Here is a 12,587-nt window from a genome sequence, read left to right as displayed (position 1 = left end):
ACCGCCTGGCTCAGCGCAATCAATTATTGTTGCGACAGAATCATTAATAACTTCCTAATGAAAACGATTCTGTTGATCTCTGTTGTGTTTTAATTAAACATAATTACGGCGGCGCTCCGCACTGCGACGGGGACCCCTTCAGGGCACGGCTAAGTTTTAATACACTGATAATGAATTTTTGACATTGTGTTCTGTTGTTTGGTTATTACGCACTCACAGTTCGCCCGGCTTTGCAGATAGCAGATAATAACCCAGGCACCTCCTCGCACTTCTGTACTGTGACGCTCAAAGGGGAGGCTCGGGCGAAAAAAAAAAACAATTAAAAACGACCCCCCTTCCTTTTTTTTGTGTTTTTTCTTTCTGTGTTTAACCTGACTTAGATTTTAGATTAGGGCTAAAACTTTTAAATCTGAAAATATTTTTTTTTGTTACAAAATAATAGAAAGCTGTGTTTTTTCCATAATCTGTAACTAAATCTGTATCTAAAATACACACGTATTGTCGGGGGGAATGTCAGAGATCATTGTTGCAGTCGGATTTCACTTATAGAATTCAAACTACCTTGAACCTTCATTCTAAACAAGATAGAATCATACTTTTTTACATTTAAATGTATGCCCATTGTCACGTGTCCAACTCCAGAGCTACTTGCAATTATCTGCTTTTTACAATGGAGCAGTTGAGGGTTAAGGGCCTTGCTCAAGGGCCCAACAGTGGCAGCTTGGTTGTTTTGCCATTTGAATTCACAACCAGAGCTTCCACCTTCCACCTGGCTCTTAGATTTGCTCAAAATATGGTGCTGGAAACGGCATTTTTGCCAGCAGGTAATTTAATAACACAACCAGACATTGTAATGAAAATAGCTGATGTCAACATATCATTTTGGTTCCAGTTTTTAAATTGTGATTAAAATTGTCTGGTCTAAAGGTGTTCCAAAATTCAACAACACATTAAGGTTTCATTGCCACAAAATTGTAACAATAAATAAAACTGTTAAACACTTTTTTTGGGGGGTTACAATAAAATAAAAAATGCACAGCGATGTCTACAATGTACAGAGTTTATATTTAGGGTTAGGGATGGAGTTTAGTGTTTAGATCTTTCCTTAAGTTCAATTCAATTCGTTTTATTCAATTCAATTCAATGAATTTAGATTTGTATAGCGCTTTTAAATTGTATAAAATAAAATAAAATTTCAATTGTATAAATTAGTCCCTATACATCGATTCCTTACACATTGATACGTTGATGATGGCGACAGTGACCCGGAAAAACTCCCTGAGATAAAATGAGTAAGAAACCAGGCAAGGAACTAGAATCAAAAGGAAATCCGTTCTTATTTGGGTGACAAAAAATGTACAACAAATAATGGTTTCTGTCTGGATTTAAAGCAGGATCACACCCAGAACAATCAATACTCATTATGAGTGAGTAGTTAACGTTACAGTAATATCTGATGCTACCACCATCAGGTCTCACTCATTGTTAGTGTTTTTGTGTGTGGAAAAAAAAAAGGATGCTACTTGTGTTTTAATTAGACTGGTGCAGGGGAGTGTGTGGGAGCTGAAAGAAGCTGCTGGAGTGTATAGATGGAGTATTATGGCACTTGCAGGTGGATAATGAGTTATGGTGATGAAGTGGAGAGGTTTAGTGCTGCCTGGTTGAAGCCTCAACAAAACAAATGACACCAAATATACTGAGATACAGTAAACACTCGTTCTACAGTTTATATATATATATATATATATATATATATATATATATATATATATATATATATATATATATATATATATACTTGCCCTTTTTCTTTTCCATTTTACAGTCTAACACACTTCCTGTGAATGTAGCACGACCCAATAGCGGACTGGATTTTGCCTGCTTGCTGTAGTTATTAGCCTGCAGTGTTCTATATATAGGTCGAAGCCTGTCCTGGTTGCTTGAAGCAACCCAAAGGGGAATCATTCTCACCCATTTATAATGAATGATGCCACACAGCATGCTGGGAAACATTCATTACCGTGGCCATTTTCAGCATAACCCAGTCTTCAGCTTGTCCTTGGTTATGTATCACTAAACACAGATTATATGCAAGTAAAAAGATATAAAAAATGAAGTTGTCCCTGAGAGCTGATGTAAGTATGAGCAACAATTGATTCATTGCAACCTGCACTGTGTGTATTCTATACTTCACACACTCTATAAGTAGTGGGACACCAGACTATTCCAGGCATTTGTGGTTCTTTTTCTAAACTTTTACCACAAAGTTGGAGGCACACAATTGTAAAAAATGTCTCTGGATGAGGTAGAATTGAATTTTTTTCTTTACTTGAACTAGGAGACCCAAACTTGCTCCTATTGAACACCTTTGGGACGAATCGGTACGCTCACCTCACCTGCATCGGTACCGCATTTACCAACACCCTTGTGTCTGAACAAAACAAATCTCCACAAACTCACTCCGAAATCTAGTGGAACATCTTCCCAAAAGAGTGAAGGTTGTTATAACAGTAAACAGTTGCTAAATGGGATGTTTAAAAAGCACATTTTAATGCACATAACCGACAGAATAGATAGAACTGAAAACGTAAAAAAGCCTTTTTTTTGCTTCATATGGTCAGTGTGCTGGCAAAATGAAAAAGATGAAGGGAAAAAAAAAAAAAAAGATTATATGTAATCGTCTTTAACAGCTTATCAAAACTTTAATGATTCGGCTGATAAAGAGCACAAAGTTAAGTAGCCGGTTAAGAGGATAACTCCCCCAGTGCAGTCGAGTGATTAGCCGACGAGAACCAGGAGGCTGAAAATCCGTCAGTTGCAAATCTCTGCTTGTTCACTCCGTCTCAGAGCCGAGTGATCCTTCGCAATTCAACCAACACCATTTATGTACTGGTTTTTATTTATTTATTTATTTACCCCCCTCTCGAAATGTCACCCATCTTCATCAGACTACTTAGCTGGAGCTTCATGTAAAGCCTTTACAATCGCAGTGTCAATGTGGCACCATGTGCAACAATGGAGTGCACCGTGACTCACCCGCATGCTGTATAACGCAAACGCGAGGCGACACGGGGCCTCAGATCTCATCGCTGCTCAACTTTTCATATGTTCTGACAGCGCGAGTAGGCTTTGTTTGCTGTGCTGCTCTGACGATATTGAGACGTTCCCGCTGAAGAACATGTAATTCAAGCAGACTGGATGTAAAAAAAAAAAAAACAAACGAAAAAAAAAAACAACAACTGTTATTCAATCATGTATTTTATTTTTCAGTTATATCACTGTACGGGATCAAGCTGATGTTTTTCGCAAAGATCAAACTTGTGGAGAAAAGTTTGTGGATATCTGACCATATGATTTATGTGCTTTCTGAACATCCCATTCCATATTTAGTCCCCATTTGCTCTTATAGTATCCTCCACTCTTCTGAGATGTTTCACTAGATTTTGAAATGTGTTTGTGGAGATTTGTGCTCATTCATGTGTTAGTAAACTCAGGTACTGATGTAGGGCGATGTGAGGAGGCCTGGGGTGCAGTCAGTAGGGGTTGAGGTCAGAGCTCTATAGCAGGCCACTCAAGATCTTCCACTCCAACCCATAAAAAGCATATCTTCATGAAGCTGGCTTTGTGCACGGGGGAATACATGCTGAAACACATATGGATCTTCTACTGTAGTTCATTTGAAAGAGAAATATATTGCAAATACCAGAGACATTATTTGTGGTAACAGTTTAGGGGGGCCCAGGAGTGGCAGCTTGGTGTGGATGGTATTTGAAATCATGACCTGTGGATCCAAAGTTCATTGCCTTGACCACTAAGCTACCACCTCCCCTAGTTAGTGTTAGTCACACCCACATTGCACTCATTTGCAAAATTAAATATATTAAAACACAAAAGGAAGGTCTGGGAAGGTACTATACTGTATATATAGCTTTTTTTTTGTCTTTGTGCTCTGTTTTAAATATAAAAAGTGAGTGGTGTGTGTGTGTGTGTGTGTGTGTGTGTGTGTGGTGAAGTGATAAACCCAGGATCTTACCTTTGCTGTACACCACGCAGTTGTTTTTGTTGTCTTCTGCTCCTTGCCAAGTTACATCCAGCAGCCACCTGGGGCCTGAGCTCAAAACCACTGGGACTGGGCCCTTGCTTTTCTGTAGGAAGAGAGATAATACACACACACACACACACACACACACACGAACAATACACAAGGAATTAACTCACTTTGGAGGTGATTTGAAAGCACATTATTAGACGCATGATATATAGCTATAAACATGACTGCTTTCTGCAATGCCAGGAATAGAGACAGAAAAAAAAAGGATCAAGGATGGCATTTCGAGCTCTTTTTTTCCTCCCTGAGACTTTCCAGGGGTCTTTACAGGATGCGCCGGAGCTTTTTAGACGAGCCGAGAATTATGGGAAAAACATTTTTTTTGAGCGCCGATCCCGGTGTCAGATCTCTCCCGATTAGCCGGCGATCTCGGGTAGCCTGGGAAAATTACGGAAAGAATGCAGATGGCTTTCGGCGGAGGAGAGAAAGCCGGGGTGAACTTTGGGCGCGTTGTCCAATTGCTTATCGGGCTCGGCGAGGCCCGGCGAAGAATTTAAAGAATCGGTCTCCATTTCAAAGGCCGGCGGAGGTTAGGTGCCGTAATGCACCGCCGAGTTATTCTGAACGCGCAATATCGTTTTTCTTCTCAGGGGCACGCGGGAAGCTCGGAGCTCGAAGTTATTTCTCTAAATCAAAAGTAGTGAAATAGGGGGCATTACTCTCCATGTGCCCTGATGTGGACAGAGGGCCACTGCGGCTGCCTGGCTGTTGTATTTATTCTCCACTTGATTTTTATTCAATTTGTATTTTCTTTTTTTTTTTGCCTCCCCCCCAAATGCCATTTCCACCCTCCACACAAAGGGCAATGAGAGCCTGGAGTACATCAGCGCCGAGCCGCACTGCTGTTACAGTAGCTATTGCTATTACTGGCAGGCAAAATGTCAGGCTTTCTAGGCCATTACTTGCCAACCCTCAGGCTCTCCTTCATTAGAGCGCCGCCGAAATGGTTTCGCTAACAGAAAATGTGGTGGCGTGGTCAGCTCGCTTCGGCTCGTCCCCGTATTTCCATCCGCTCTCATAAGACACCATTACAATTTGCTAGCAAAAATCTTCTGAATCTACGGAAGAGTTACACAACTTCACTGGATTGCGAATTGTTCCTATTACATCGTCATTGACTTCGACAATGTGAATATTTAGAAAATTGTGGACCAAGAATTCTGTCACAAATGTTGTCAACCTAAATTGAATTATATTAGCACACTTAAAAACAAACAAACAAACAAAAACCTATGATTATGAATGTCAAATATCTTCTAGGAACAAGTTCTCACATCATAATAATCATAAACATCTGCTACAGTTGTATTATTGTCAGATTGTCTCCTGGTCTCCGTCACTTGAATATAGTTTTACAAAAACCCAAAACAAACAAACAAAAAAGCACATTTTGAAATAGTTTGGATAAAAAATACAATAATACAGAATCTAATTTTATTTATTTATTTATTTTTACTCAGTAAGGCAGTGGTCGAACCCCGAGGATGAAAAAAGACTAACAAACAAACAAAACAAAACAAACAAATAAACAAGCAGTGATCCTATTATCAATATCTGTGATGCATGACTTTTGTACATAATCATTACACTCATACTACATGCTAAAAAGAAAAACTATATCATTCAGCTTATACTCAATTTAATACTTTATTACATGTTAATAATGTAATTCATTTCTTAATTTTATATACATATAAATATATGCTATTGGTGGTTCTGGTTAGATGCTAACGGCATTTCATTTCCTCTGTACTTATATGCTGCACAATGACAATGAAGTTAAATCTAATCAAAAATCCAATCCAATTGAATTATTGTTAATGGCAAAAATGTGACCAATCAAATAAGGCAGAATGTTTATGAGAGTTTGTGAATGGTAAACTTTTCATTTGGCTGTATAGGGACAAAACTGGAGAAATTGATACTGTCTCTCGCTTCTCCCTGTCAATCCCCAAAACAGCAGCCAATCATAGATGTCAGTGAACTTGTGTATGTGTGTGGAAGAGGGCCGATAGCTCTTTCGTCCTCCGCCTAATGCAGCGTGAGGTTGCTAGTCTTAAGCTGGTGGGTACGACTTTGCAGGTGACCAACAGGGGGTGGAAACTCAATCTGGTATGGCGTTCCATAAAAATGAAAGACAAGAAAATTGGTGAAACGGATGTGGAGTGTAAACAATTACGCACTAAGAATGTGGTTAAAGCGTTCAAACACTTACAGTAGTAGAGTTAAAGCTTCCCATAACTAGATACCCCTCTATCTGTGTTTGTGTGTAGGTGTATATATATGTGTGTGTGTGTCCAGGCTTCTCTCTCCTCCCCCTCGTCTCAATGTTCTCTCGTTTTTCATCTCGGCTCGGCTGCTGCTCGGCGTGTAAGAGATACAGTGGGCGAAACAGTGAAGTCAGCGGCCCAGTGATTACCAACCGATGCTCCAAATTCGCCGTAAAATGAAAATCAATATTTCCACAAGTCGCTGCGACATGAAAGATAACCTCTATTGATTTTTCCCCGACTTAGGCTTGCGTGATAAGATCGAATATAAATTTTCAGCCGCTCGGATTTGGATCGGAACGCCGTAGCCGGGGCTGACGATAAAGACCCTTTCATATCCGATATATATATATATATATATATATATATATATATATATATATATATATATATATACACACACACACACACACACACACACACACATACAGTACTTTTCACTTTTCCTCCTTTTTTTTCTTTTTTCCTCTCCTTTTCTCCCCCTCCCCATCTTGTGCACTGAGCACACTATTTATAATTGGCCCGGTGCGAAAAAAGCAAATCTCCTATCAGGAATAGACTCTAATGTTTTTTTTTTTTATTATTATAGGGAAGCCAAAGCCAGTTCCAGATAATTTGGAAATTTCAGGGGGGATTGTGATGGAGCTGATGGCAGCACGAGAACCTGTAATAGCCTGTGTGCCCGACTCTGATTAAATGTTGCTGTAGATGAAAGAGACCTGCCTTCGCTGCAATAAATTAACCGATTGCGCAAATCCCAAATCGTCGCTAATCCGCCCTTGATACGGTGATCCTCTGATCAGCTGAAGGAGGTGAGGGGAAGAAAAGAAAGCGCTAACGCTCTCGGTGTCCGTGACTTCTTCTGAGCTAATGATAGCAGTGCTGACCTTCATGACACGCGCCAGGCTTTTTAGTGCCGATCTTTGCTCGCCGAGTCGCCACAAATCGATCCCGGAGACGGATGGGGACGTATATTGCTTTCTGGTATCTTTTGCTTTTCTTTTTTAAATGTATTAAGAAAAAGATTTACAATAAACAGCGGTAGCTAATTCCTCTATCACCTTTTGTTTAAGTGTAAAACCGATGTATTGTCTAAAAAAGTGACGATTCAAGAGACGATTCATTCCTTCTTTTTTTTTTTTTTTTAATAAAGAATAGCAATTAGTTTTAACAACTCTAGTCATACTTAAAACAAAATAAAACAGCCGATGTTTCAGGCAATTGCTTTAATTAACCTTAATATTGCTCCAAAATGACTGAATTTCAGGTTCAAGAAAAACAAACCAAACAAAAGAAAAAAAAAGAAAAGCCTAGCAAAGCAAAATAAAATCCCCAAACTACATTTATCAAAGCAAAACACCACAAAAAGTGAGCAAATGAAACGAAACAATATCGAACAAGTTAAAACACTTTGTAGCAAAAAGAACAAAAAGGTAATAGCAAAACGGGGAAAACCACACCAAACAACAAAAAAATTGAATTAAAGCAAAACCCTACAAAAATTAAGAAAAATTTAAATGAAAAACAAGACAGGACGAATCAAATCCAAGCACTTTTCTGGGAAGATGTTTCACTAGATTTTGCAGTGTGTTTGTGGAGATTTGTGATTTATAGCTACGAGGGTGTTAGCAAAGTTAGGTATTGAAATAAATGATGTGAGGACGCCTGGGGTGCGGTCAGCGTTCCATCTCATCCCAGAGGTGTTCCATAGGGATGAGAGCTCTATCGCAGGCCACTTAAGATCTCCCACTCCACAGGGGTACAACAGGTTTGGTCTCCTAGTTCAAGTGAAGGGAAAATTTCAGCTACTGCATCCAATGGAATCCGATATAATTATTTGCCTCCAACTTTTTATGTGCTCCCAACATGGTTTTTTTGTGGAGGTACGTAAGTAAGTAAGTCACATTTCAGCAACCATTTTATTCTATGTTCTAAAGGGACTATAGAAATGTAACATATATATTTTACAGTAGTTAATGTGCAGCTTGTACAACAGTTCAGATTTACTGTCCTCTGAAAATAACTCAACATACTGCCATTATTGTAAAAATAACTAGCAACAAAACTGTGTCCAAACTGTCAATATTTAGTGTGAGCACCAGTGTTATCCAGCACTGCCTTAATCCTCCTGGGTATAGAATTCACCAAAGCTGCACAGATCCTCTTCCACTCCTCTATAATGACATCATGGGGCTGCTGTATGTTAGACACATGGTGCTTCTTCACCTTCCGCTTGAGGATACCCCACAGGTGCTCAGTAGTTTCTAAAGGGACGGTATCATGTTCTGCTTCGAAGGTCACAGTACATGTACAGGTTGTCTTCAGTAAACTGCAGGCTTTCTTGTGAGCCAGCTTCAGAAGAGGCTTCCTTCTGGAATGACGGCCATTCAAACCGACTTGTTGCAGTGTTTGGCGTAACCTCTGCAACCTCGATCACGACGACTCAACTTCTTTGATGGACCATTGCGAAGTCTGTTCTAAATGGAACCTGTCTTGGAAAACCTCTGTATCACCCTGGTCACTGTACTGTAACTCAGTTTCAGGATTTTACTGATCTTATAGCCAAGGACTTCTTTTCTCTGGAGAGCAACAATTCTGGTTCTCAACTTCTCAGAGTCTTTGCCATGAGGTGCCATGTTGAACATCCAGTGGTCAGTATGAGAGAACTGAACTCAAAGCACCAAATTCTAACTGCTCTAATACAAGATACACTAATTTGTATGGTCCTGCAACACAAACATAATAAATAAGAAGTGTGGATTTGCATTGTTAAGCGACGTACAGCTTTATAGAATATAGAAAAGAATAGCTGTTATTACTAAGGGTGTACTCACTTTTGTTGCCAGCTATTTAGACAATATGGCTGCATGTCGAAATGTTTTTAGAGGACAGTAAATCTGTACTGCTATACAAACTGCACACTGACTCAAATATATCCAAGTTTCTTTTCTATAGTATTGTACCTTTAGAATAGATACTACAATGGTTGCTGAAATGTAAGGGGTATACTAACTTTTGTAATATACTGTATGTATATATATATATATATATATATATATATATATATATATATATATATATATATATATATATATATATATATATATATATATATCTGTGGTAGGGAGCTGTCCTGAGAGGTGTGTTTACAACCTTAAGCGCCCTCGCACACCTCGATAACACCCGGCGCAATTAGTTGTTCGCGATGATGAAACAAATTGCATGTGGTCAACTGGAAATTTCATTAAAGCAGATTTACCTCCAGCTCCCGTTATCGCTGCATATTAATTTTTTCTTCTGGCCTGAGGTGTGGATGACTTACAGCATAGAGGAAATATAATACATAAATATAAAACACATATATATATATATATATATATATATATATATATATATATATATATATATATATATATATATATATATATATATAAAGAAACTATTTATGGGTTGAATATATATATATATATATATATATATATATATATATATATATATATATATATATATATATATATATTATTATTATTATTATTCATTTTCTTCTTCTTACTGTTTCATATGCTAAATAAAGTCCCATATTTCAAAATCGCTATCTGTTTATGAAATATTGCCACATCTCAGCTCTGTCCTGTCTTTTTCTCCCCTTTTTTCCCCCTCCCTCTCATTTAAATGGCAGTGGTTTCATCGCCCTCGAATGAAAAGATACCTTCTTGGTGCCGTTCTCTCTATATTTTTTATTTATTATTATTATTATTATTATTATTATTTTCTTTTATTATTTACTTTCCATGCCAGCATCTGCTATTGGGAGGCTAAATAACAGAAATATGCAAGTAAAAATTGCACGCTAATTCCCTTTGGAGATAGATCTTGGCGGCCGCCCTGTCATAAATCAGAGAATTTTTTCGATATGAAATGAGGCAAGCTGCTCTAATCATTTCTGCATTTCAAATTGGATCACTGGCTCAATCGCTTTGGCTTTTTAAACTGCTTGCCTAAGAGCAAATGTGAGGTGGGAGATAATAGGAGAAGGAGGGTGTGTGTGTATGTGTGTGTGTGTGTGTGTGTGTGTGTGTGTGTGTGTGTGTGTGTGTGTGTGTGTGTAGGGGGGGTGTCGAAGAGAGAAATCTCTGCCGCTCTGCGTCGTACTTAGTTTACTGCTTGAGTGAAAAAGAATGCTTTCCCCCCCTCCGTCGCTCCCCCTCCTCCCCCTGGCTTTTTTCTTTTCAACTTTGTTAAATTGACTTTTTCTTTTGAAATCGATAAAAAAATTGCGAATCGCCTGCGTGCCCGCTGTCGCCAATCTTTTAAGGAACACCCATTAAGGTTCCCACAAGTCATTATTTTCTAGCACTCGCGAGTAACTACATGGACGGCGTGCGGTATATTGATTTGAAATCATCGTTTTCTTGTTCTTTCTTTCAAAGCCCGTTTGATTGCATGCTGATTCGGTGGGTGAAAAGCTTCATGTCGCCTGAATAACGCACTGTGCCGTGTCGACGCTAGATACTGACGCTGACGTGAAGGATTAATGTAAAGAGGACATCAGCAATCTTTCGATACTGCGTGATTTCTTCGCTAAATGCGAGGAGAGCGACTCGGCTCTTGTCCCGATTCTGTCGCACAAACAGCATTGTGGCAAGTTGAAATAGCGTTTATCTGACCTTGAGCGAATATCTTTTCGGCTTATTGGTTATCTGTCTGCGTTCTTCTTTCCTGAAATGCAAGACACAACCAATAATGTATGTGTCAATGAATCAAAAAAGAAGAGTGGGAGCATAAAGGGAAGGAGGAAGTGTGTGTGTGTGTGTGTGTGTGTGTGTGTGAGGGGGGCTGCCAATTCCATGCATCTCAGATTCTCCAAAGGCTTGAGGCGTAGAAGTATGCTCCAAGTCCAAAGTTATCCAGTTTACTGCCAGCTTAGCTTGCCTTTAGGACCACACCTCTCCAGCAATCTAGGACCACTCTCTCTCTCTCTCTCTCTCTCTCTCTCTCTCCCCTACAGCTGAACACTTTTACAGTGGATGCACAATTAATAAACTTTGAATGTACTACCATTTCTATTCATCTGGGAAACGTGCAGTACTGATGTGAACACAAAGTCAACCAGGTATTTTGTATTATTGTTTTTTTTATCTAAATCATCTGTTGGTGAATGGCTGTGACTTTCGTTGTGTCTGACTGCAAATATAATAAATATTATAATAAAGAGGTCTTAGAGTTCTCTTTCCCCATTAGAGTCTGTTCAGGTCCAAATCATTTCATTAAAAATGAGGTGAACTGTTTTTGTTTGTAATAAATTGAATATGAAATACAATATAAACACAATATGAAATAGACCTTTATGTGCTCAGTCATAACAAAATATTAATACATATATACATACACACAGTAGACATGTGTGTGTGTGTGTGTGTGTGTGTGTATATTATTTTTAATAATATACACACACACTTTAATACGCATTTTAATTCTTTAATATGCATTTTAATTCCTTTTAACACAAATTTTGGAATTTGTTAACGATTACTAGTGATAGGAGGATCGGAACACCTCATTTCGTTCCTTTGATCGAAAAAAATAAATAAAATGTTAAATTTTCAGTAAGCATCTCCAAAAAACGACTATATTGACTATAGTTTCAATAATGAAAATATTATTGTCCTTCAATAATAAGGACAAAAGATGATAAACAGAATTAGTAGCTCATATCTCTTCTTCTGGTCTGTGTCATTATTTTTTTCTGTCATGTGACACCTATAATTATTATTGTATCAATAATGTCAAACTTCAGACCAAAAAAAACTCATCTATTGCACTGTGTAGCATCTATGGGAGTCACGTGATAAAGGAACGAACCACTCCGAGTAGAAGAGTCGAGAGGTAAACGACATGATGCTTTTTTCTATACATAACCTACAGAGATTTTGTGATGCTTTGATTATGAGCGTTCAGTAGAAAATGAACGAATCACTCTTTGAGACGACTCGTTCTTCCGAGTCACATTAAAGACTCGTTGAAAAAGAACGAATGGTTCATTAAAACATTTAAGAATAGGATGTCATACTTATGAAGTCAATAAAACAGCTCATGTTCCTGACAGACCTCATATCTCACCCAACCAGTGCTGAAATGTATTACTGTTAAAAATCTCAAACACCGGAGACTCCTTCCATAAATGAGCTGGTATACATTTTTACTGTACA

At 38.3% G+C, this 12,587-nt stretch overlaps 1 protein-coding gene across 1 annotated transcript in view; it reads right to left on the bottom strand.

Moving 5' to 3' along the window:
• Window positions 1-12,587, bottom strand: part of zfpm2a (zinc finger protein, FOG family member 2a) — a 165,216-nt gene that overhangs the window by 48,163 nt on the left and 104,466 nt on the right. The window contains exon 5 of the mRNA XM_046833397.1: window positions 4,034-4,145. Within this exon, the coding sequence (XP_046689353.1) occupies window positions 4,034-4,145 (112 nt within the window). The remainder of the gene's footprint in view (window positions 1-4,033; window positions 4,146-12,587) is intronic.

Source organism: Silurus meridionalis, chromosome 21 (assembly GCF_014805685.1).
Source record: "Silurus meridionalis isolate SWU-2019-XX chromosome 21, ASM1480568v1, whole genome shotgun sequence".
NCBI classification, from domain to species: Eukaryota; Metazoa; Chordata; class Actinopteri; order Siluriformes; family Siluridae; genus Silurus; species Silurus meridionalis.
Note: the sequence above shows the minus strand (reverse complement) of the source record. Positions and strands in the feature narration are given on the sequence as shown.